This window comes from Buteo buteo, chromosome 21, assembly GCF_964188355.1.
Source record: "Buteo buteo chromosome 21, bButBut1.hap1.1, whole genome shotgun sequence".
In the NCBI taxonomy this organism is placed as follows: domain Eukaryota; kingdom Metazoa; phylum Chordata; class Aves; order Accipitriformes; family Accipitridae; genus Buteo; species Buteo buteo.
Genome location: NC_134191.1, coordinates 7,465,327 through 7,487,036, shown reverse-complemented (window position 1 = coordinate 7,487,036; position 21,710 = coordinate 7,465,327). Strand labels below are relative to the sequence as shown.

The following is a 21,710-nucleotide window of genomic DNA, read 5'->3' as shown; positions in this document are numbered from 1 at the left end:
AGATAGAGCTTTTAAAATGGATGCCTTTCTGCACATAAAAGACTAACCTAAGGGTAGTTCCCTATTCAGCATTTGTGTTGAAGAAAATGGTGGAGGTTACAACATCAGAACTTGTTTTGGAAAACATGAGGAAGCCATAGAAATTTTAAGCTTACTTTTTAACTGCCTAAAAAAACAATGTTAAACTTGCACTCAAATTGAGTGTGATTAAAGTCAAGCAAGCAATTAAAAAGTTTGCAGGCCTAGAGACTCTTGCCTTACTGCACTTCCTAGGCTATTAGTGAACTACACTTTGCCAGAAAAAGAACTGTACACAAACTCCACAACACATCAAGTCTGTATAACTTGCAATTCATTCATGTTTATTTCTAGGGTTAAACAACCAGCTGTGAGACTGTCTTTAAGAGTACCAATTACTCCAACTTTCTGTGAAAACTGCATTCCTAAATAGATTGAGTTGACCCTCATTTTTATTAGTTTTGCACATGATGCAAACAAACACAGCAGATTACAAGCTCTCAGTCAACGGACAGTAACTTCCAACTGAGAGGCAACAGACTTTCATGCATATGCTGTTGTGTCACACTGTTCAATCCCAAATTGGCTATAAATCCTACATGTATGCAAGCACAAATGCACACCCATTCTTTAGACACATCTTGGCTTAAGGATTTGTCTCTCAAGTGGTTACCATTTAGAGGCATGAGTTCCAACAGCTTTTGTGGACTTTGTTAACAGACAGAGGTTGACCTTTTGCCTATCAAATTTGATGGAAAGACTGCAACAGGCCTCAGGCTGGGCCCATTTCTCCAACAGCAGCAGAAGGGAAAAGCTAAACCATCAGTGCTACTATTTTAAACATAAAGCATATTTATAGCTGCAGATGTCTATGCGTCCCCATGCAGCTCCTGCCATACAGACCGCAGGCAGGACAACAACGTGTGTGTTAACTCATCTAGAGTGCTATTTTCTCTGCCCAAATATCACCGCACAGTTTAACAACCTTCCGTCATTGCTTTTTTATTGCCACATAAAGATACCTGTGTGGTCTTGGAAAACTAACGTGGTAGCTGAGCCCTGTCACTCACAATAGAAACATCTTCCAAATCTCTCCTGTGTCACAGACGCCAGCAGCTTTCAAGGGAATGGATTTGTCTTATGCTGTCAAGTGCACAAGATGCTGATGTCTGCTGCAGCATCCCTCCCTTCCCACCTGATCAAAAGAATGGCCTGAAAAGCCAATAGTTACAAAACAAGAAGGACCCTCTCCCAATGTGTTTTACTAGGTGCTGGCAGAGGTCTACTGCACAGTGCATTCTAAGTTTTATAGATAGCAGGTGAGGAAGGGTGACATTTGGTGTGCATATCCTCAGGGACATTTTGTCTCCATAAAGTGTGGCTGAGCTTAATTAAAGTGTACATTTCTACTCACAGCTGTATTAGCCGGGGTAGCCTGAACGCCTTGACAGGAAGCTGAGTGATTCTGTTTTTACTCAGACGAAGTGTTAGCAGGGACCGTGACAGACTATCAAAAGCACCAGGCTCCAGGGTGCTGATTCTGTTGCTCCCCAGGTAGCTGCAATAAATCACAGCAGAAAAATGAACAGTTCTGTCAGAAATCTCCTTTTATCAGCATTTAGTTGGTCTCCAGACAGGCTGGTGAAATTACAGCGGTGGCTTCAAATCAGTTGGATTTCTGGTTGCACAAAGACCACAGTGCCTTTCCCAGAGCCATGTGACGAATGTGGAGAAGTGCTGCACACTTCCCAGGAGCTCCTTGATACCCTCCTACTTCAGCAAGGCAATTTGGAGTGGAAACCAGAAATTGGAGAATACTCCAGTGCGGCATGACTCTATTAATTCCCCATTTTTCCCTCAGCATCTGTCCCAGGGCTCTTTCTTACTTGGACCCTAGTCTTAGCCACAGAGACCGTTTTTACAGGACAACAGGCAAACATCAGTCACAACACCACTCTCTTATATCCTCTTACAACCAGGGGCAGAAACTTAGGTGCAATCTTTAACGCAAGCAGATTATCTGTCTGCACCTCTTCAAAAGTACCTAAAATACAGATTATTTTATGTTTCCTGGAAAAGGCAAACACCTCTATTGGGAGTGTGTTACTCTGCTTAACCCCTGGCGTTCTTCAAACCACCAATGAGAGATTTCTGTTCTTAACATTCAGTAGCCACTTGAATGATGAAATAGTCATTTCCCCTTCCCCTCTTCCAGATGCACATGGGCTGATCGGGGAAACAGCACATACACTTCCCACTGGGGAAGAGACACAGGTCTGCTGCAGACAGTTCTTCTGGCTTCTAGTTCTCCAGCTGTAAAGACACCCACACCCATATGATGCAGGATACCTTTCCTCTGTTACAACATTCCCACGCAACACGATTAATAATAATCTGCATTCTTTACAGATACATCAGAAACCAAAAAGACAGAGCTCAAAAAGTAACTTGACAGTAGGGACAACGTGCTACCTTCTAATTCTGCTTTGCGTTTAAAATCCTGACAAATAACCCCATACTTTGTATGTTCATTCTCTCTCCTTTTTTTAAAGAAGGTTTGAGGCCCTTTTCTCTGCTGTGGTAACTCAACAAAAGCTGTTCCCAACAAGAAAAACTCACAGCTCCTTTATGTGAAGTCCCTGTGGAAAGCAGCCGTTTCGGATTTCCGTGATGTCATTGAAACTCAGGTCCAACGTTTCCAGGGTAACGTAGGGCTTCAGTTGACTTGCTTCAATGCTGCGGATCCTGTTGTGATGCCTGAAACAGCAAGGAAGAGAAATGGAGACAATTTAGTTCTGTTAGAAAAACAGAAAGACTATCTGAGGTGGCAGCAGACCCACAGGCTGGGCCCTGAGTTCATACACTCGGACCTACGGTGCTTCTTCAACAACTGTCTGAGAAGAAACCCACACCAGACAGACCTTCTCTAATCCCCATGCTGTTCCTATGGCTAGAGAGACTAGCTCACAGATATTTGCAAGCTTTTTCTCGTATGGTACAAGACACTTCCCTTCTACAGAACTATTGACTCCATCAGTTTTTCTTCCAGTAATTTGGGCTCAGTCTCCTACAAGCCTGCACTTCTCGAACGGATTTGTTACATGGAAGGACTGCAGGGCTGGATTTTAATCCCACAGGCAAGGAACACTGATGAATGGTTTAAGCAACCTGCCGATGTTTTACACAGAGGATGGGATTTTCAGAGCAGGAAACAGACAAGTAAATATGATCTCAGCAAAAGTTACAAAACATTGTTTCTTTAATTCCCAAAGATTCTTCTGAAAACTCCCAGCTTTGGACTATGTTACAATGATTTGTAATGTGCAGAAATAGTCAGAGGGCTTGCAAATGTTCTTGCAAATGTTTACTCATCTTTTGCTACCTCTGTCCCACTGTGCAATTAGGACAACTCTGCACTGCCAGTGCTCTGCCTGAGCACCAACTGCAGGATCAGACCCTGTAATATCACCTGCATTTGCTGCTTTACCAGTACCAGCCTAAAGGATTCAATCTAATGTTTTTCTTCAGAGAAGGTACTACAAGCTCTCCTCAGGGTTTCCACAGCCACCAAACAGTTAAATACCTCTAGACCTCATCTGTACTCAACAAGGTCTAACTAAAAATCCCCTGAGTCCTTTCCTCTGACTGTTTTCTGTCCTGAATCAGTAAAGAGAACAGTAATCAATTAAAAAAATACATTGTGCATTAGTCACAAGAAGTTGAGCACATGCCTGATGTGAATTTAGACCAGTCACTGATATTACTGGCAAGGCTACAAGTGATGCACTCCAAACAGAGACGCTCACCAGACACTTGAGAAGTTGCTGAATAATAAGAGATCGTAGAGAGGGTTCAGACAAGTACTGTGCCTTAATCCAGCCGGCTACCTACTGAGTAACCAGAAGAGGAGACAACAGCCAGTGAGAGCACTCTTGAATGCAAACCAGGACGTCCCAGCTCTCACGACAAAGCATCAGCTCTTTGAAACAAAAAACTGACGGATGAGCCAACCACAGCCTTCCAGGCACTGAAGCTGATGGGTGCCTAGGAGCCTGTCTTCTCCAGCTTCATCCCCATTTCAGGCTCTCCCAGGGGTTCAGACAAGCCCCTTTCAAAGAAAACCTCTCCCCCCCAAAGAAAATACCAATAGCACAAGGCAATGGACCTGCTCCCCGCACTGTGATCTGCTCCTTTCCACTCCCTGTTATTAAAACCAGATTGTTTCACCACAACATTTGCTGGTATCTGTAACAGGAAGAGGGTAAAAACTGCATCCCCAGAACAATTTGCTTTCTGGAGACTCACCCTTTAAACAGCCAGCACACAACCCTCGCTTATACTGGGGAAACATTTGCAAAAATGCTGCTTTGACTAAAGAGTTTAAATGCTACTTAATTAATTCAGTGCAGGCTCACGAAACATTAAGGACAAATTTTACACCACTATAGCAGTGTGCTGCTAATACGATGCAAAAAGGTGTCAAATAAAATCAAAGAAAAGTCATAACTTATGTCCCCGAACTGGTTATTCCATGGGTTACAGGCACACAGGTCTCTATGGCCACAAACTGTAAAAAAGGCAATAATATGGCTACTATTCAAATAACCAATATTCATTTACAACTAGGAATAAAGACTGAATTTTCACATTCATGCACATAGTAAAACAGAGATCCAGTGAATTTATACTACAGTGAGACTAAAATACAAGAAAATTCACTACACCCAGAATTTTGTGACCTCCATAAGCTGAACACATGGGCGAGGGGGATTTCTTCTCCCTAAGAACTAGTTTCTTTTGCAATGAACTCGATTAGTAAAATCAGCAAGTTCTAAAATTTAAATCTTTTTTCCTTCTCAAAAGAAGAGAGTCCATTAAATGTGTGTATGACCCTGACCCAGGAAAGTACCTCAACATAGGCATAAGTGAAAGCAAACACCAAGCATGTTCTCTGGAGCTCTCCTGAAGCAGGGGCTGTGAATTCAGCTCTGATCTCATCCACGCTGCGATGGCTGAGATGAATCTGGCCGTAAATTAACAGGAAATGAAGGCTTGTGCAAATGAATGTGGAGTATCTATAAATTACCTGATAGTCCCTGTGCAGGGCAGCTAAGTCTCCAAGGGACTGAGAGCACAGAGTGAGTTTGGACACGAAGTGCTCTTCAGAAGCCAATGTTATTTTTTTGGAGTATTAATATTCCTGTGCTTTAGTTGCTCAATGTATATCCAATCTGCCCGCCTGCCAGATCTCCCAGCCCATCCCAGAAGACAGACCTTAAGAAGGGAAGAAAAGGACAGGAAAGAACTGTATTGTTTGAGCCATGTTTACAGATTCCAGGTGACTTCTGTCCATTTGCCTCTTGCTTTTCATGTGCTACAGCTGGTAGATTAGATGGATGCATTATTTCACACAGGAGAAAAACAGACTCCTTTCTCTCCCTCTCTCTGTCTCCTTCAAACATGGGCTGACTCCAAATGTAACTCTCGGCTCCAAACACCATCCCTGGCCAGTCCCAGCTGGGGAATGTCAGACAGTTTGCTGCAAAGCACTGCACCCTCTCAAAGCACTGCACTTCAAACAAAACCAGCCGGGCTGACTTTTCCTATACACAGCATGCGATATGAATGCAACATCATCCAAACTTTTTACTAGCTTGATTACATTTTGTTTTTCATTCTTTCAGCAAGAGCTGAAGTGTGATTTAACCCTTGCTGTTATTACTTGGATCCTTTCAGCTCATCTGCCTTTGTTCCTAATCTCATCGCAAGGGTGTTTTACAGAAAAAAGACCAGTGACGTTATGACTTCACCACTCCCCTTTAGCAGTGACTGGAAAAGGGCTGGATTTTTCCCAACTAGCTCCTTAGTTTACACTTCATTGGCTTCAAAGGTGACGGATCAGATTTTAGTACCAAATGCTGAAACCAGGCTTTAAAGCACAAATTATCGGTGCTTCCACAACCAATTTGCCTCCAGGTGTCTTTTCCTCTCCCCACTCCTTAGGTATCACAGCCTGGAAACAGCTTTCCCTGTCTCACTTCAGCCAGTGTTACCTCAAGAGTATAGGGTGACAGGGCTTCAATGCGAGATTGAGCAATTGGAGCTAGGAGCAGGAGCCAAGTCTCTTCGTTTCTATTCCCAGCTCTGGCACTGACTCATCTGCCTTGGGCAAGTTTCTTAACCCCTCTCTACCTCTGGTTTACCATTCTGTATGGGAATGTAATACCAGACTAGGATGATGCAGGACCGCCTTCGCTGAGGACTAAGAATTTGGCGTGAAAGCAGCTCAAGTGAAAAAGAAATCATAGCAACTAAGGAACCCATACAAGTCCATTTGGGTTTGGTTATGAATATGGGAGCATCTGGCTAAAACAGTTGAACTTCCCAGTTCATACCCAACCTCATTCCCCAAAACACTCCATTGCAGCTAACAAAGATCTTGAACTATAACATCTTAGTGCCAAACTAAGGAAACTCAAAGTCAGCAATGGATTACTTTCACACCCTGAGCTGCAGGCATATGGCACTTGTTCACGAACCGCTTCACCCTGAGGTCAGCACCAGCTACAGCTGCAAACGGAGAGAGGAGAGCTGAGGGAAGCTACCCTCCAGCCACCACTGCTTAACCCGCCTGCACCCTGGTTCAACACCCCGAGGTAGCGCAGTCTCTTAACCCTTGCACTTTGCACTGCTCTTGAACAGACACCTCAGGATTCCAGGAGGTTTGGATTAACCTCAGCCAGCTCGTTGCTGAACCAAGCCCATGAGGACCGCGTCAGGAAGCAAACGCACGCTCTGTGCTCCTCTGGGCTGCTGCAAGACAAAAAAACAAGTGAAATGTTCCAGCGGAGCCAAAGCGTGTTTGGGTTTGCTCTAAGTCGGGAGGGAGCCGAAGGGGGTGGCAGGAAAACAACAGGTGGCGCAAAGTCAAAAGCTTGCAGCATTTCCAGGAATCTCAGCTTGTATTTTAGTGGTAAAGTTACACTTTAATCCCGGTGGGTTTCCTCATTCGAAGCGTCTTTATGAATATTTATTTGATAAACAGGCTGTGAAATATTTTCCACTAGACCTAATAGGAGAAGAATTCACCACCTTCTTTGCAGCAAGCCTGTCCTTTGGAGAACCCTAATCAGTTTAATTTAGACCATGGCTTCAAACTACTTGTGTGAAATCGATGCAGAGAGCAGCGCAAAGACGCCGCTTTGTTGTTTGAGCCACATTCGCTTCCCCTCAGCAGCTGCCCATTAGAAAGCTGACAGCGGAAAATCAAAGCAAGCAGACCCTCAGATGGGAATGTATGAGGGGCTTTGGTTGGACTGATTTAAATACAATCAGCACAAAACCTCCTGGTTTAGACAAAGCTTGAATTAAGGCTGCCTTGGCTGCTGGGAGTCTGCAGCACAAATGTTTGGTGTGAACTGAGGCTAAGGCAGGCAGAAGTCACATGCTTGGCCTTCATGTAGTGTCAGCTTACAGAGCTGGCTGGGCTCACGAAAAAAAAAAGCAAGCTGTAATACAGCAAATCTATTAAACCAACACCTGTTACAGGCATCAAAAATAAAATCAAGCTTCAAAAGAGAGGCTCCGCATCTCGGGTAGGGTTCTATTAATATGCCAGCACATTTTCAAAATTAGCATACGAGGGAGATCACAAGACTAGAAACAGATTTAAAAGTTCAGGGTTTGGTTAATATTTCCATACTGGGTAAGTATTGAAGAAACTAAATGCTGGAGCCAGAAAGAGTTATGGGGTTTGCTACTGAAGGACGGGCAAGGTTTGGTGTCAGAGACAGGCCATGCAAAGAGAGCGAGATCAAAGGCACCGTAACAGGAGACGGATCACATACAGTGTGACTAACCAATGCCTGGAATTACCTGCCCTCCTCCACCTTCTCAACTCAGAGAAAACAGAGGTCTAAGATTGATCCTCCTAGAAACACTAAGGAAAAGTCAAGACATGAGTTCCTAAACTCTCACCTTAGATGATCTGCCATCTGATTTTAGCCCATCACTCCCTACACACACACAAAAATAATTAAAAAAATAATTTTTAAAAAAATCATAATTTCACACTAGAACACAATCTGAGCAGTTTTCCTGACAAGGATAAAGGGGAACTGATAATCTGGAAGATGTGTTTGTGTTTACAATAGCAGCAACAGAAATGTTTCTGTTTGTTCTGGTCACCTTATTACAATCAATACCTGAAGATTTGTCCCAAGTGATTCTTATTAACTTATGGAGAGACGGAAAGATGAGAATGTCATTGGGACCTGGACATCAGCTTTGACTCAAAAGATCATCCAGTTTATCAATGCAGAACTTCTTACGTGATTATAACATTTTACTTGTAAATTTTTTTTTGCTTCCAAAGACTTTTATTCCAGAAAAATTCCTCCTCTGTACTGTAACTTGTGAAAGAGCTACCTAGGTGTAGCGAAGCTATCTCTGCAGCAGAAGATGAAGTAAGCATGCAGGTGACACTCTGGAGATCTGCGGCACACCATCCTCTAGTTCTTCACATGAGATCTTCCCTGAAAAACTGAACTGCCCAAAGTGCATAAGCCCTCATGCTTCCCAACTGCCCCGGGAAAGCCCCACTGGCTGTCTGACACTTTGCACCGTCATGTCAGCACTGCCAGGATAATCCATGAGGCTCAAGATTTTGTACCATTACAAGAACGTACATTTTTATCCAACACAACATGCACTGTATTTGCTCACGGCAACAGCCCCACTGTCCTTTCAGAGTAAGGCCACGCGGGTTATTGTCCAGGCAGGAAGCAAGGATGCATGGAAGCAGCCCCCACTTTTCTCAGATGCTCTGAATCACTCTTTCCCTGAGGAATCCTGGCAGATTCCCAGGCTGCCGCAGATACAGCTCTGTTTGTTCAGGTGCCGGCTGCACACACAAGAGCAGAGCAGTGACAGGCCAAGCAGCCACTGCATTTTAGGGTCAGCCACAAAAAAAGAAAAGCCCAACCCACCCAACATGCCACCAAAAAAACCCCTGGCCTAATTTTTATGGGTATCCTAACTTTCCCTTAAAGGTTTACATGTTCTGCAAGAGGTTTACAGCCTCTGTATGAGGCTGTATGTCAGGATCTTCCCTCTCCCTAGCACTCCTTCAGAAAAAGGTCTTTCTAAGATGCAGCGAATAAAATCCATGATGGTTTTCCATGACCGTTTTTCACTTAAAACCATCATACGAAAGCATAAAGCAAGAACAGGCTGACAGAGCTATTCCAACTATATCAAACTATGGCAGAAAGGCTAAAGACATTTCTCTATCTGCTGCACATCAGCTTCAAAACAGATATATTTCAGGGGGCTTTTGTTCATCAGGTTATGTTCTCACCCTGTGTTGGTGGTTTAAGGATGGACAAGCATGAAGCAAACTACCTCCAGCTATATGCAGGCTGGGACAGACAGGGGGTTCAAAAAACAACAGGGTTTGTTTGGGTTTTTTTGTGGTTGGTTGTTTTTTTTTGGAGGAAGAGGAGGGTGCAGAAAAAAATGCAACCTTTCATGGTGAAGTGACTGCATCTTTGTTCCAGGTTATGGATGTTTAGAGTCAGAAAGCAGTCTGGGAGATGAGATTTGCTAAATCACCCCTTTGGACCTGGGAGCAGCAGCCACCTGCAAGTCAAGTCAGTGACACTGCAAAGGGCTGTGTTATGTACTCCTTATTCCCAAAGCAAACTATTACTCACACAAATAGTTTCACTGCAGTCAACAAAACTCTTCATGTGAGACCAGTGTGACACAAGGGCTATGTTTTCACTATCTATTATGGGCTACTCTGTGGCCACCCACAGGACCAAACTCATCTGCCTCTCACACTGATAGACTGCAACCATTGACCCTGGTGCAGTCCAACTGTGGCCTCAGAGCATCCTTGGGCCCCAGGTACCTGATCATGGGCAGATGTTATCCTCCTGCTAGGCATGCTCTCATAGCTCTTTCATAAGGCAGCCACATGGATGAGAATTAGGCAGAGATCAAGCATGCTCCTTCGAAGCTGACTTTAATAGCAGCTGGACATAAGCAAGGGCGCGGATTTGACAAACACTCATTAAGAGCTTTTGTTGGGTTCAGTATGAACTGCATGAAGGAAAGCCTTTCTTCTCATGTAACCAAAACCACCACATCCAGCGAGATACACATTCTCTTCTGCACTAGCAGTGTTTATGTAAACTTCCTGACTTGTTAGATGACCTTATGCTGTGTGTTAGATCCACTGAGGTAAGTGATGTAACTTTTAAAAGCTCTGTCCCTCACTTTGATCTGCATTTACTCTCACTGGACTTTTTTGACTTGCCACCATATGATTTTGGCTATTTTTTTGCAATATGCAACTTCCTGAGCCTTCAGCATTCAATTCCATTAACAGAGCAAAATGTGTGGGACAGGCAGCATTAGAAGTTAGTCATCTTTAAAAGAGAGGCTGTCTTATCTCTTCAGCAGATTACACAACCTGTTATGACATCAAAGCAAATTAAGATTCCTGAAGACAAGACAGTCTCTGTTATGGGCACAGTCCCCCCATCAGCAACAGGGTGGTTCCAAAAGAACCAGAGTTTCTGCTCTCTTCTGGTTACACTGGATGTTCCATGGAGATTGTACTCTGCAGAGGCTTTTAAAATGATGTATTCACAAAGGCCACAGATCCATTAAAAAGGCTGTGCAAAGCATCTTTCATTGTCTGTCACAACTTCTCTGTAAGGAGCTTTCCTGAACTTTTATGAACTCAATACCAGAACACAAGTTCATCTCCCTGTGTGCAGCTTTACCTCAAAACATCTTGGTGATCATCTTCAGAGTCACTGTGTGCATCTCTCAATGGGAAGATGCACCTGCTAGGGCTGGGGCCAGGGATCTTCAGCAAGGACTGCCCAACTTGTAATGCAGCTTGGCCAGTTCTCCGGCACAAGGGAGGGAGAGGAGCTCTAAGTCACTGAGCATAATCAATGCTGGTTTTGAAAGAGCCAGTTTGTGAACACTCATAGTTGCGCTAGCCTTTCACCCCCTTCTCCTCCAGTTCTCAGTCCAAACCACTGTTCTTGTCACTCTCCATCTTCTCACATTCCCTGACCTCAGTCTGGAGCAAGCACTGAGAAAGGCTGCAAAGGAGAGTAGAGGCCCTGGTGAGTACTGAACTCTGCTAAGGAAGAGAATTTTCCTATGGGAATAGAAGGAAGAGTGTCATGTAAGGTAAATGGCAGTTCTCATACAACAATGCAGGAAACTACATAGCTCTGCACCAGCTATCTGAATGGGGTCAAGGGACTCAGCAGAGCCTCTTTGAAGGAAGGGCTGCATTGGTATTTGAAAGGGATCATTCAGTGCTGGCAGATGACAGTCAGGTCAGTGTTTCTATGTTCTACATCTCATGTCTTTGGTCTGCTACTCTCCTGCTCTGCCACTGGCTTTTCCTCTTGCACTTTTTCCTCAAGGGCTTTCTTCTGCTGCTTATACATGCCAGCCAAACTCAATTTTCTATCACAAATTAAATGCATAAGCCAGTCCTTGAAGCCAAGAAAGAGCCTAGTTTCACCCCTACCAGTTTGCTGCTCTGATGAGTTCCTACTCTCTACAGCCCCACACTTGCACAGCACCCAGCACAAGGAGCCACTCTCTGTCAGGGCTGCTGCCTAGACCCCCCCCCCCCCCCCGCCCCCCCCTTATCACTGGCCTGAAAGATGAGTCAGGTTTGTGACAGGAAAGAACAGACACTAAGAATCAGATCCAGCGTAGATGTCAATTTAACTGGCCCAGAGCAGAGGCTGGGGCAGTTACCCTGTCCCACTCCCAAGCGGAGACAACAGCCTCTTTTCATTTTCATTGCAGCAAGTTTTGTGCTTCTCATCAACAAGGGCAGCGTTTTCATTTAAAAGCCAACAGGGTCCAGGATCACAGGGCATGTAGGCACTTTTATCCTTAAATCCTGATGCTGATCTTAGTTTCTCTTTGTGTAATAAATGATCAAAGTAAAGAAGATCCACCACAGCCTAGTGAGTGCATGTGTTTTGTGGGTGGCTTTGTTTTGCTTTTGTCTCTCCACAGGAGTGAGGAGGGGAAAATACACAAGCGGAGAAGCAATTTAAGTGCAAACCAAATGTAATTACTCTGCCCGTGATGCTGCGACATTAATCCAAACTGTAATTGCAAGCAGACTTCTTGATAGCATGCACTGTTTGTGCCTGAAAGCCATGATGCGACACAGGGGCTCTTCCCACCTTTGAGAGGAGCACAGTGAAGACAGATTTAACTACACAAGAGCTCTGTGACTCTGATGCTAAGGCAGATAAATAAAGGACAACACACTTGAATACATCTACTCTCCAGGCCATCGAACTCTCAAAGTCTCATGGGACTTGCGGCAGAAGTTGCTAAAAGACTTGCCCCTTGAAGAAGGCAGCAGTTGGAGAAACACATTTTTGACTGGCCAGTCAAACTCCTGTTAACACTTTAGAGATGTAGATAGGCTGGCTGGTTAGTCTGTTCCAACATGACACACACTTGTGCTCTGTTGAAAGGGCTTATCTGTCTTGTCAACAAGGTCGCCAGAACAGGGATAGCCTCTGGGCAGACTTCACTGTGAGCTCTGCTCTGCTGAGATTGTTCAAGCCTGCAAGAAAGAACAGCTCCTATGTGGAAAAGCAATGGTCAAGTTAGCAAAGAATGGTCAAGTTAGCTCTTCTTAACAAGTCTAGGCACACTGTTATTAATAAAGCACGTCAAGTATGAAGGATGGTTTCAGGAAACTGCAGAACAAGGTGTCAAAAGATCCAGGGAACAGAAAATTTGAGCTCTGAAGTAGAACTGCTATTGTGCTAAGCCATGCTGGTGTAAAACACTATCTGTTCAAGCTTCCCTAGAGCAGACGTTGTAAAATCAGTGGTAAGCATTTACCACTACTTAGCCAGTAAGTTCTTCAAGGTTGTTTTGTTTTTGGTTTTGGTTTCTTTTTTTTTAATACGACCATTTACTTCTTCAGTTCCTCTTATTCTGAAAAAGAGGACAGCTGTCTCAAGAACATAATTGGGGGGGTGGGGGGGAGGAGTCTTCAATAAGACCACCAAAAGGTGTTCCTTTTCCAGGGCACCTGAAAAATTACACTAAGCCCACTTACGCTAAACACCCTTCCATTCAGCAACTGCTTCCACACAGCATGTGATCTGCAGTATATGGATTGGACAGAAGATATTTTAAGTCTAAAAAGAATGAGCCGTTTATAGATTCTCTTTTGCCATCAACTCTTAGTTCTTCCCCTCTCCCCAACTTATTCTTCTCTGCTCAAATCTGACCACTAAAACAGTTGTCTTCTCACTCTCACGCCCCTGCGCTCCTGTTTCAATTTCCAGCTGCCTTTGCTATTTTCCCTGACGTGCAATTGAACATTAAATGGTTTGACAGGCAGAACATGTACTCACCCAACCACTTATTCCCAATCAATATTCACATGGAATTCCTGTTAACAAGCAAGAGTTATGCACACACTTGGCAGTGAGGGTGGCCTCTTAAGTGATCACTTCATCTAAAGGTATGACTGATCACTTTCTTGCCTACCTTAACCAGCAATCAGATTTTCCACCCCACATACCCCCACAGCAGGGCTGTTTTCGCAAGAGTAAGATCATAACTTTTTTTGTGATCTCTATTGTTCATCTTTGCAATTAATCAGGGAATTTAACATGGGTTAAAAATAACAGAAAATCCAGCACATAGCCAGCTTTTATTCAGTTAGCAATGAGCCTTCTAGAGGGTTTTTTTTGCTAATCTTTTCCAACCTAGACATGGCATGATCACATTTTAGTGAACACTGTTTACACTAGTGTTTCTTTACCCTGAATTAGACACTATTCCTAATGGTGCCAGTGGAAGCAATGATGGAAGTGCTAAGCATCATATGGAGCAGAAGGTAAATGGCAAAACTGATGTTTTACTCACTGGGCTTTGAACCACATGAGCAGGATTCATTTTTTTAACACCTCTGCTGAAACAGTTTTAGCCTTGTTATACACAGAGGAACTAAAAGACACTGCCTGTTCTTAAGTCTTCCAGGACGCTTAAAGGTAAACAAAATGGAGAGGTTTTAAAAGTGCTTTACGGCACCATACTTTTAAAAAAAATAAAAATCACAATTCTACTCCCACCCCTGTTCTTACTCCTTGCTAGGCATCTATTTGATGCTCTGAGCAAGCACCACTGCTCTAACAACCAGGATAAACTGACAACTAATAATGAGGACTAACTGGGCAATCCCAGTAGGGAGGAAAGCACAGTAACACATACTGATAGTTTCCTGTTTTGTTACAAAACTGAATTAGCCAAGCTTTCAGAGAGAAAAATGGGTAGAGAATTCTACCCAGAAATAATTTAACTACAACTCTGCTTTTACTCACTCCTGAGCAAACTAAATTGCCATTCCTAGCAGTTTTTAGGCAGGGAACTCCAATCTGCTAAAACACTTTTAACTCAGCAAGTTATTTATGTTTGAAATCTGCTCAGCCTGTGAAGACTAACAAAGGAATTGGTTTTGTAGACATGTGCTTTATTTGCCAAATGCCGTTAAATGAGACAGTCAATCTACCACAGATATTAATAGTAGCAAGTTTGGGCTATTCTGAGGCTCAAATATGAGGCTATTTTTCATATTGACCTTAACAAAAGACCATGGTCACAAATGACCCTAACAACTAATCTAGACTTGATCTGCAGAGGGACAGAACTTGGAAACCAGCTTGTGTGTTGTGGATGACACACACCTGCCCTCGGACAATCCACCAGAAGATGCTTTACATTCATGAGTTACATCTGCCCTGGGGCAATACCTGCTCTTCAGCTTGGAGGAAGCAGGCCTACCCAAACAGGAATTTACTTGGTCTTGGGGTGTAATGAGTATGTGGAACACACACAAAAAATTATTCCAGTATTCCAACTCCTAATCTCGTGCTCCATCCCACACCACTTGTGTCCTCTCCTTCCTCCAGGACAAATACTAACCTAGCACGGCCTGCTAAGCAGCATGCAGATGTCAGAGCAGACCTAGCCCAGCTCAAAGCAATTCTCTACTCACAGAAGAAGCTGCTACAGCTGCACAAAACTGTTATCCTCACTAGTAAATAGATAATAAAGTAGCCTCAAGGGGTAACTGGTATTCCATGAGCTGCCACCAACTTTCACTATCTTTTTCCTCTGGCCAATTTTTACACTGCTCTATATGTGTCCAGATTGCTTTCTGATGCTCTTTTGTTGAGTCTGAGGACTATGTGCTTTACTGCTGTTGCTTTTCTAGTAGAAATGATTACTCATTTCCCTGGAATAGCCTCAGATCCTTTGCCATTTCCATGCGCTCACATTATATCTGAAAGCTCAAAGAGGACATGCAAATGATTAGAATAGTTCCAACAGCCCAAAAGAGAAGTCAAAACAGTGTCTCTTCTGGTACTTGGGAGCATATGATTAATGAGAATTTCCTCCACTGGGAAAGGCTCTTGCAGTCTTTGGCCTCAAAAACAAGCAGGCTTTACGCACCAGAGCCTTACTATGAACTCAGAGCAAAACAAACAGGAAAGGTGGGTTTCAGAGTATCTTATGCCTGTTCATTGCTTGCATACTGAACAGCCCGACTGCCAGCATTCTTTCTATTCACCTTTCCACATCAATATATTCACATTCAAAAATAGAAGCTGGGTAGTATAGTCTGTAGCGTGGACCAAATCCTCAGAAAGCAACACTCTCTCCAGCCTCTGAGGGGAATTGCTTGAGTAAACACTGGAGAATTGGTCCCTGTAGACATTACATTACATAAGAACTGACGCAAGCAGGGGCTGGGGGTGAATCTGCTCCCACTGATGGATCTACACCTGCATATACCACTTTGCCTTACTTACCAGAGAAAGTTTTCTTTGTGCAAGTAATTATGCAGCACGGCGGGCAACGCAGTTTTCTGAGCTGCCCAAGACGCATCCTGCACACAAGCAGAGCCTGCTGACTTCAACCGGACCCCGCACACGGCTGCATCTGAGTCATCTGGATTTTGTGCTTACGAGTACAAAACTGCTTGCTATGACCCAGATGGAATTAACAGAGTATTCTCCTTATTTTTAATTGTTAGATCATCCTTTTTTAACTCCAGCAAAGATGACTTGCAGACTAAGTCTCTTGGGGGTCAAGGCAGTTGTTTTGTTTGTACAGCAATTAGCACAGCAGGATCCTAGGCCACAAATGGCCTCCAAGGCTATATCTATACTATCGTGTTAGCTCAAACCTCAACTCTTCATTTAAGCCCAAACTTCCCAACTATCAACACCGCCTACACAGAGGTTTATACTCTGGCCTAGTCAGGAACATGAAGTGAGCTCACACCTCATGGCTTGAGCTGTGCTCTATGAACAGCACAGATGCAGTAGTTTTGAGCTCTTTCCTCTAACAGGGGTCATCCAGAGAGGCTGTCACAGGCAGGAACTGAAGCTGCAGTTCTCCTGATACTCAGTCAAGTCTTCACCATCTTAACTTGAAAAGCAAGGATGACCTGGAGTCACACACCTCAACATCACCACCTCGGCTCCTGGAAAAAGCTTGAGGAAACAAGGTGTATTTGCTAGATCACACTTGGATCAGCAGAGTACAGTGACTACCAGCATTGTTTCAGCTAACACAGCAAGACATGTTTGTCTTGGGTGAAAGCAAAATGGCAGCTCAAAGAATCTAATGGACCACATGGGTCTTTAGAAAGGCTCTGCAAACCCCATTTGACAACACTAGTGAAGCAGTGCAAACAGCACTAAAATAACAGTTGCTTTCCCAAGCCTTCACTGAGAAAGCATGAGGCAACAGCTCCAGGAGGACTATCAATAGTATGATCCCAATTCTGCCACATTAGGCATCTCCAAGACCAGTCAACTCTAATCCAGTACAAGGGTCTAATGAGATACAATGAAAATTAAAGCCAAAGTCAGACAAGAAACAAGGGTCACATTACTAACAATGTGACCAATTTAATCAGAATTATAATGAAATCCCCAACACCTGGAGGAAAAGCTCTCCAAGAAACCACACAATTCAAACGGAAACATTAGTCCTGATGCAGAAATTAGTCTTTGACCTGTCTTACCCCCGACATCTAGATGGAACACCACAGAGTACCCTCCTTTTCATGAGGACTGTGCTGCCCCAATCACCATCTGAGCTTACTAGCTCTTTCAAGCAGACCTAGCATGTTCCCTGCCACTCCCGGTTTCCAATTCTCCATGTATTTAGTTTTCAAATTTTGCATGATATATTTTGCCTGTGGCACAGTAGATCACTTACCCTTCTCCTATTAGCCCTCTCTGTTTAATTACAGTTTAATGTGAATTGATCTTTACATTAATGAGCCTGTAAAGAAGACTGATTTTCTTCAAGAGACTTTTATGCTCAGTTTGGCAGCAGAGTAGTCCTATTGATTTCGCTTTCCCCAATAAATACACTGCAGAATGTCACTGCATCCTCTGTGAATCAGCTAATCCTATTTCACACTCTTTTGCTCCAAAAATCCCTATTCTGACTTGCTTGTTGTCTGTGCTTATTCAGAGCAAGATCACGGGGCCAAAGCATCTCAAACAGCTTTGACTGTTGCTAACATACAGCTGACTGCTGTGGGTCACTATCCCCTTTGTTCTTAAATGGTTGGGGGCTTAAAAGATCTACAGTGAAAGAAGCGAAAGTTATTTTTAAGTGTTTAATCTGTTAACTTCCTTAACTCCTAGCCAGCTAAGGACATGGCACAGAGTATGGTCTGTTTACCACGCTTGCTTCAGAGGTCTGGTTAGCAGGCTCTCTGCTGAGCTCTACAGCTGCATAACAGCCTGTGTTGGTGTGCCTGCACTGGTGGATGCTGACTGAATCAGGCTGGCCAGCTTGAGGCCAGGGCAGAGGACAAAGATCCACCTCCGTCATCCTGTGGGGACATCCCAAAAAGCCCTCCAGGATGCATTTACGCACATGCAGGTAGATGATGCAGTGGCAAACAGGCCCCAGAGTAAGGGCTGAGCTTCTGCCTGCACAGCGGTTTGTGGGAAACCTGTAGTAACAGACCAATGCAGAGCTGATTGCAGCTCAGGTCCTCCTCTTACCTGGCATGCTAGCAAGGCTAAGAGACTCTCCACACAAGTTAGCGAGGAAGTTGGATATAAACAGACTCAGTTCTGCTGCAAATAAATGGTTTCTTCCATTCTCCCATTCCCCACCAGATCAGGTAACAGAGTCTTCTCGAGAGCCTACAGAGTTAACACACTTCAGTTGCAGCAGAACACTGAGAAGGGAAATCCTCAGCCAAGAGCATGTCAGTGAAAACATCCTGCCATCAACTCCCAAATGTCCAAGTCTAGGAACTGTAGCTAAATTACAAATGCTGTGGGAATTTCAGGCAAGATTCTCCTCTCAGCTACTCCGATGTAATTTCGGAATGAATCCAGATTCAGTCTCTCCCCCTCCCAGCTGAATTTCCTGGCTTTTGTTTGCACTAACAGATGTTTGCATTTAATGTCTGTCTTTATTTGGTAACCCGTACATAGATTATTTTTCCCTTCTGTTCTATTAAAAGCCTTATCAAGTCCCTTATGTTTGCTCTTGTTGAGATGAACGACTTTGGCAGTATTTTCAACATGCAAGGCAAACAAACTGACTCTTCAAGGAATAATTAAACTGAACTAAACTTCATGGCAGTGTATTAGGGCATTGCATGTTTGATACATATGTTATGCCTGCATCCATCTGCAGTCTGAAACATCCAAAGATTTGCAGAAAGCCTTGAGAACTCTCTCTCCCACAGATTCCCACATGCTTACATATATACATAACTGGCCCATGGTCCACAGACACATGCGGTCAAGCAAGTTTTGGGTGAAGGAGACAGGTATGGGAAACCCTAAAACAGGGAATGCAAAGCCATCAAGCTTATTAAAAAAAACACCTTTACGGAAAATTTCAGTTTGGCAGTGTGGCATATTTCTTTCTCCCAGCACCAAAACGAAAAAAAGTCTCTTCCCCAGTTTAGGAAGAGTAGGAGATGAAGTAACTCATTCAGAAGGGCTGTTCTGAGTGACAAATACACAACCTTTGTTTTTATAATACATTCACAGCCCTTTGGAAATACTTAACCACATGCAATATACAAAACCTACTTCAGAGGTTTGTGAGGTAAACACACTTCACACATTTCTAAACACTGAAAAAAAAAGGAAATGTATTTATTTTTCTTTAGCAGTAAGAATACACTGTAACACTATATACTTAAACATAAACCAGTTTCTCAGTACACAGTCTTCATTATGAGTCTTCACCCTGGGTTTGGTTTGGCAGCCTCCCCAATTATTACTTCACAGATTTGAAGGCCAGAAGAAACCAGTATGACCATATAATCTGATTCCTGACATCACACAAGGCCAAAGAACTTTACCCAACAATTTGTGTATGAAGCCCATTAACCTACAGTTGAACTAAAGGACCATCTTTTAGGAAGCCATCCAATTGATTAAAAGACTCCCGAGGATGGAGAAAGCTTCACTTCCTCAGCAAATCATTCCAATGTGAGTTAGTCAGCAACATTGATTAAAGCAGGTACTTTAAAACATCTTTCAGATTATTTTTACCTCTGATAAAAATTAAAAGGAAATGCAAGGGGAAAAAAAAAAAGCGGCATTCTCTGAAACAAGCTAAACAAAGAGATCCTTCTTGCAGAGGTATGACAGCAGCATTACAAATCCCACTATCAGAGTTATTTATGTGTAGCAGCTGAGGAAAGCAATACAGATTTCTGGAAAGTGATACTAAGCAGGTCTGTTTAGAATACCGCCCTTTTATCATTTGGCTTTGTACCTTCCCCTTCCTTCTGCACCACTCTGAAATTTCAGGAGCTGTAAATCTACTGCCTTCCACTAGTCATTATTCCTCCTTTCCAAACTGCTTATTTCATTTCAGGAATAAAAAACCCAAAGCCCTAACAATTTGGTCCTTTGCCAACGGCTAAATTAATAGCAAAAATAACAACAGGGGCTTGTGAAACTTGGATCATTTATAGACTTTGTGAGAAAGAAAAGCCGATTTGGGGGGCCTAAAACTATATCCTGGATGGTAAATTGTATGCAAGCTTTCCACCCATAAATCAGATTTCTGGAGCTTTTTGAATCCCAGCGCACAACATACTGGGTTATATGGCAGCCTGGTAAGCTCAGTTCCAAGTGGCAGGCAGATGGCCTCTCATGTCAGGGGATCGTGCCTTAAACAAGGGACCCTGCTCGGAGGGAGTTACCGCCCTGCTCTGCAACCAGCAGCCCCCAGATCACGCATCCAGACTTCACATGTGGTCACACAAGCAGGGAGAGGCTGTGGCAGGAGGCAGAAATCAAACAAGATGGTTTCACACCAACTGCATGTGACACATTTGACAGGTCTGATAACTGCTGCGACACAAGCCACCCCTCCACCCAGGAGGCGAAGTGGTTACTTATGCATTTAACAGAGACTCTTGCTAGATCCAGCGCTGATGATAGCAGAGGAGCACTTAGGCCCTTCATAAACTCTCCAGGAACACAGTATACCCAAGAACCAGATCAAAGGCACCGTATCTCAAACAAAAGCTAAACTCACTTCACGCCACAAGTAAGATATGGACACCAATTTGAAGCTAAGATCCTTAAACTGAATTAAGACAGTGAGGGAGTTGTTCTGCTTTGCATATTTTAACACTGCCTAATGGAAGAGCAGGAACAGTGCCAGTTCATCGCACTCAATTCTGTCCTTGACTTAAATAATAGGAATGTACTTTTAGTCAACAGGTCAAGGTTGTCTCAGAGTAAGTCAGAGCCTTTTGAGCATGAGAGGCCAATCACCTGGTGTATGGACATGGGCATTTTCCACTACAAGAAGCAAATCCATGGCAAATATGGACACCTGCTTGTGGGTGTATGCTGCAAGGCCATGCACACTAGAAGCCATCGCTTGAACTGCTCAAGCACTTTGCTGGAGTCCATATCAGCTACAACTACTTCCCCTTCCCAGGAACTTGGGAGGTACCATGCACACCTCAGCAAAATTCCTTCTTGATGTGCATTACAAGCAGACACACGCAAAAATAATTTTAGAAATCCACACTCCTAAGGTACTAAGAAGTTTAATTTTATAATGTATTCATTCCCTTCAGTAGCATCCTCAATCCGAGATCATCAGTGGCAGATACGCAAGGGCTCTCAGGTGTCTTACTTCTGCCCACACCTAAACTACCAAAGTTAGGAACTTCAAAGCTTCTGCAGATCTAGCCTTACAATCACCAATCATGCGCTCACAAGAAAAGAAAAAAGGAAAACAAAAAAAAAAAGAAGTTGAAAGAGACGATAAAAATGGGTCTGGAATGAGTTCTCTGAAAGATTAAGATGTGGATAGTCTCTAGCTTTAAGAAAAAAGAAGAAATGATCAGAACAAGGCCAGGGGAAAAAAGAGAACAATAAAGAAAAGGTAAAATTATATACTCTTTTAATAGCACAAGTATGACATAATGGTTGAAACACAAAAGGCAGATGAGAAAAAAAAGAAAATTTTTACTCAGCACGCAACTAACCTGTGACGTTTACTAACATAAGTTACTACGGAGCATAAGCACAACATTAATTGAGCCCAACCTCGTACAAATCACACGACTCCAGAAG

General features: G+C 43.4%; 1 protein-coding gene across 1 annotated transcript in view; it reads right to left on the bottom strand.

The window, feature by feature from the left end:
* The window catches only part of LRIG1 (leucine rich repeats and immunoglobulin like domains 1), a 95,552-nt gene that overhangs the window by 30,780 nt on the left and 43,062 nt on the right, over positions 1-21,710 (bottom strand). Inside the window, 2 exon segments of the mRNA XM_075052972.1 lie at positions 1,433-1,576; positions 2,638-2,775. Coding sequence (XP_074909073.1) covers positions 1,433-1,576; positions 2,638-2,775 — 282 coding nt within the window.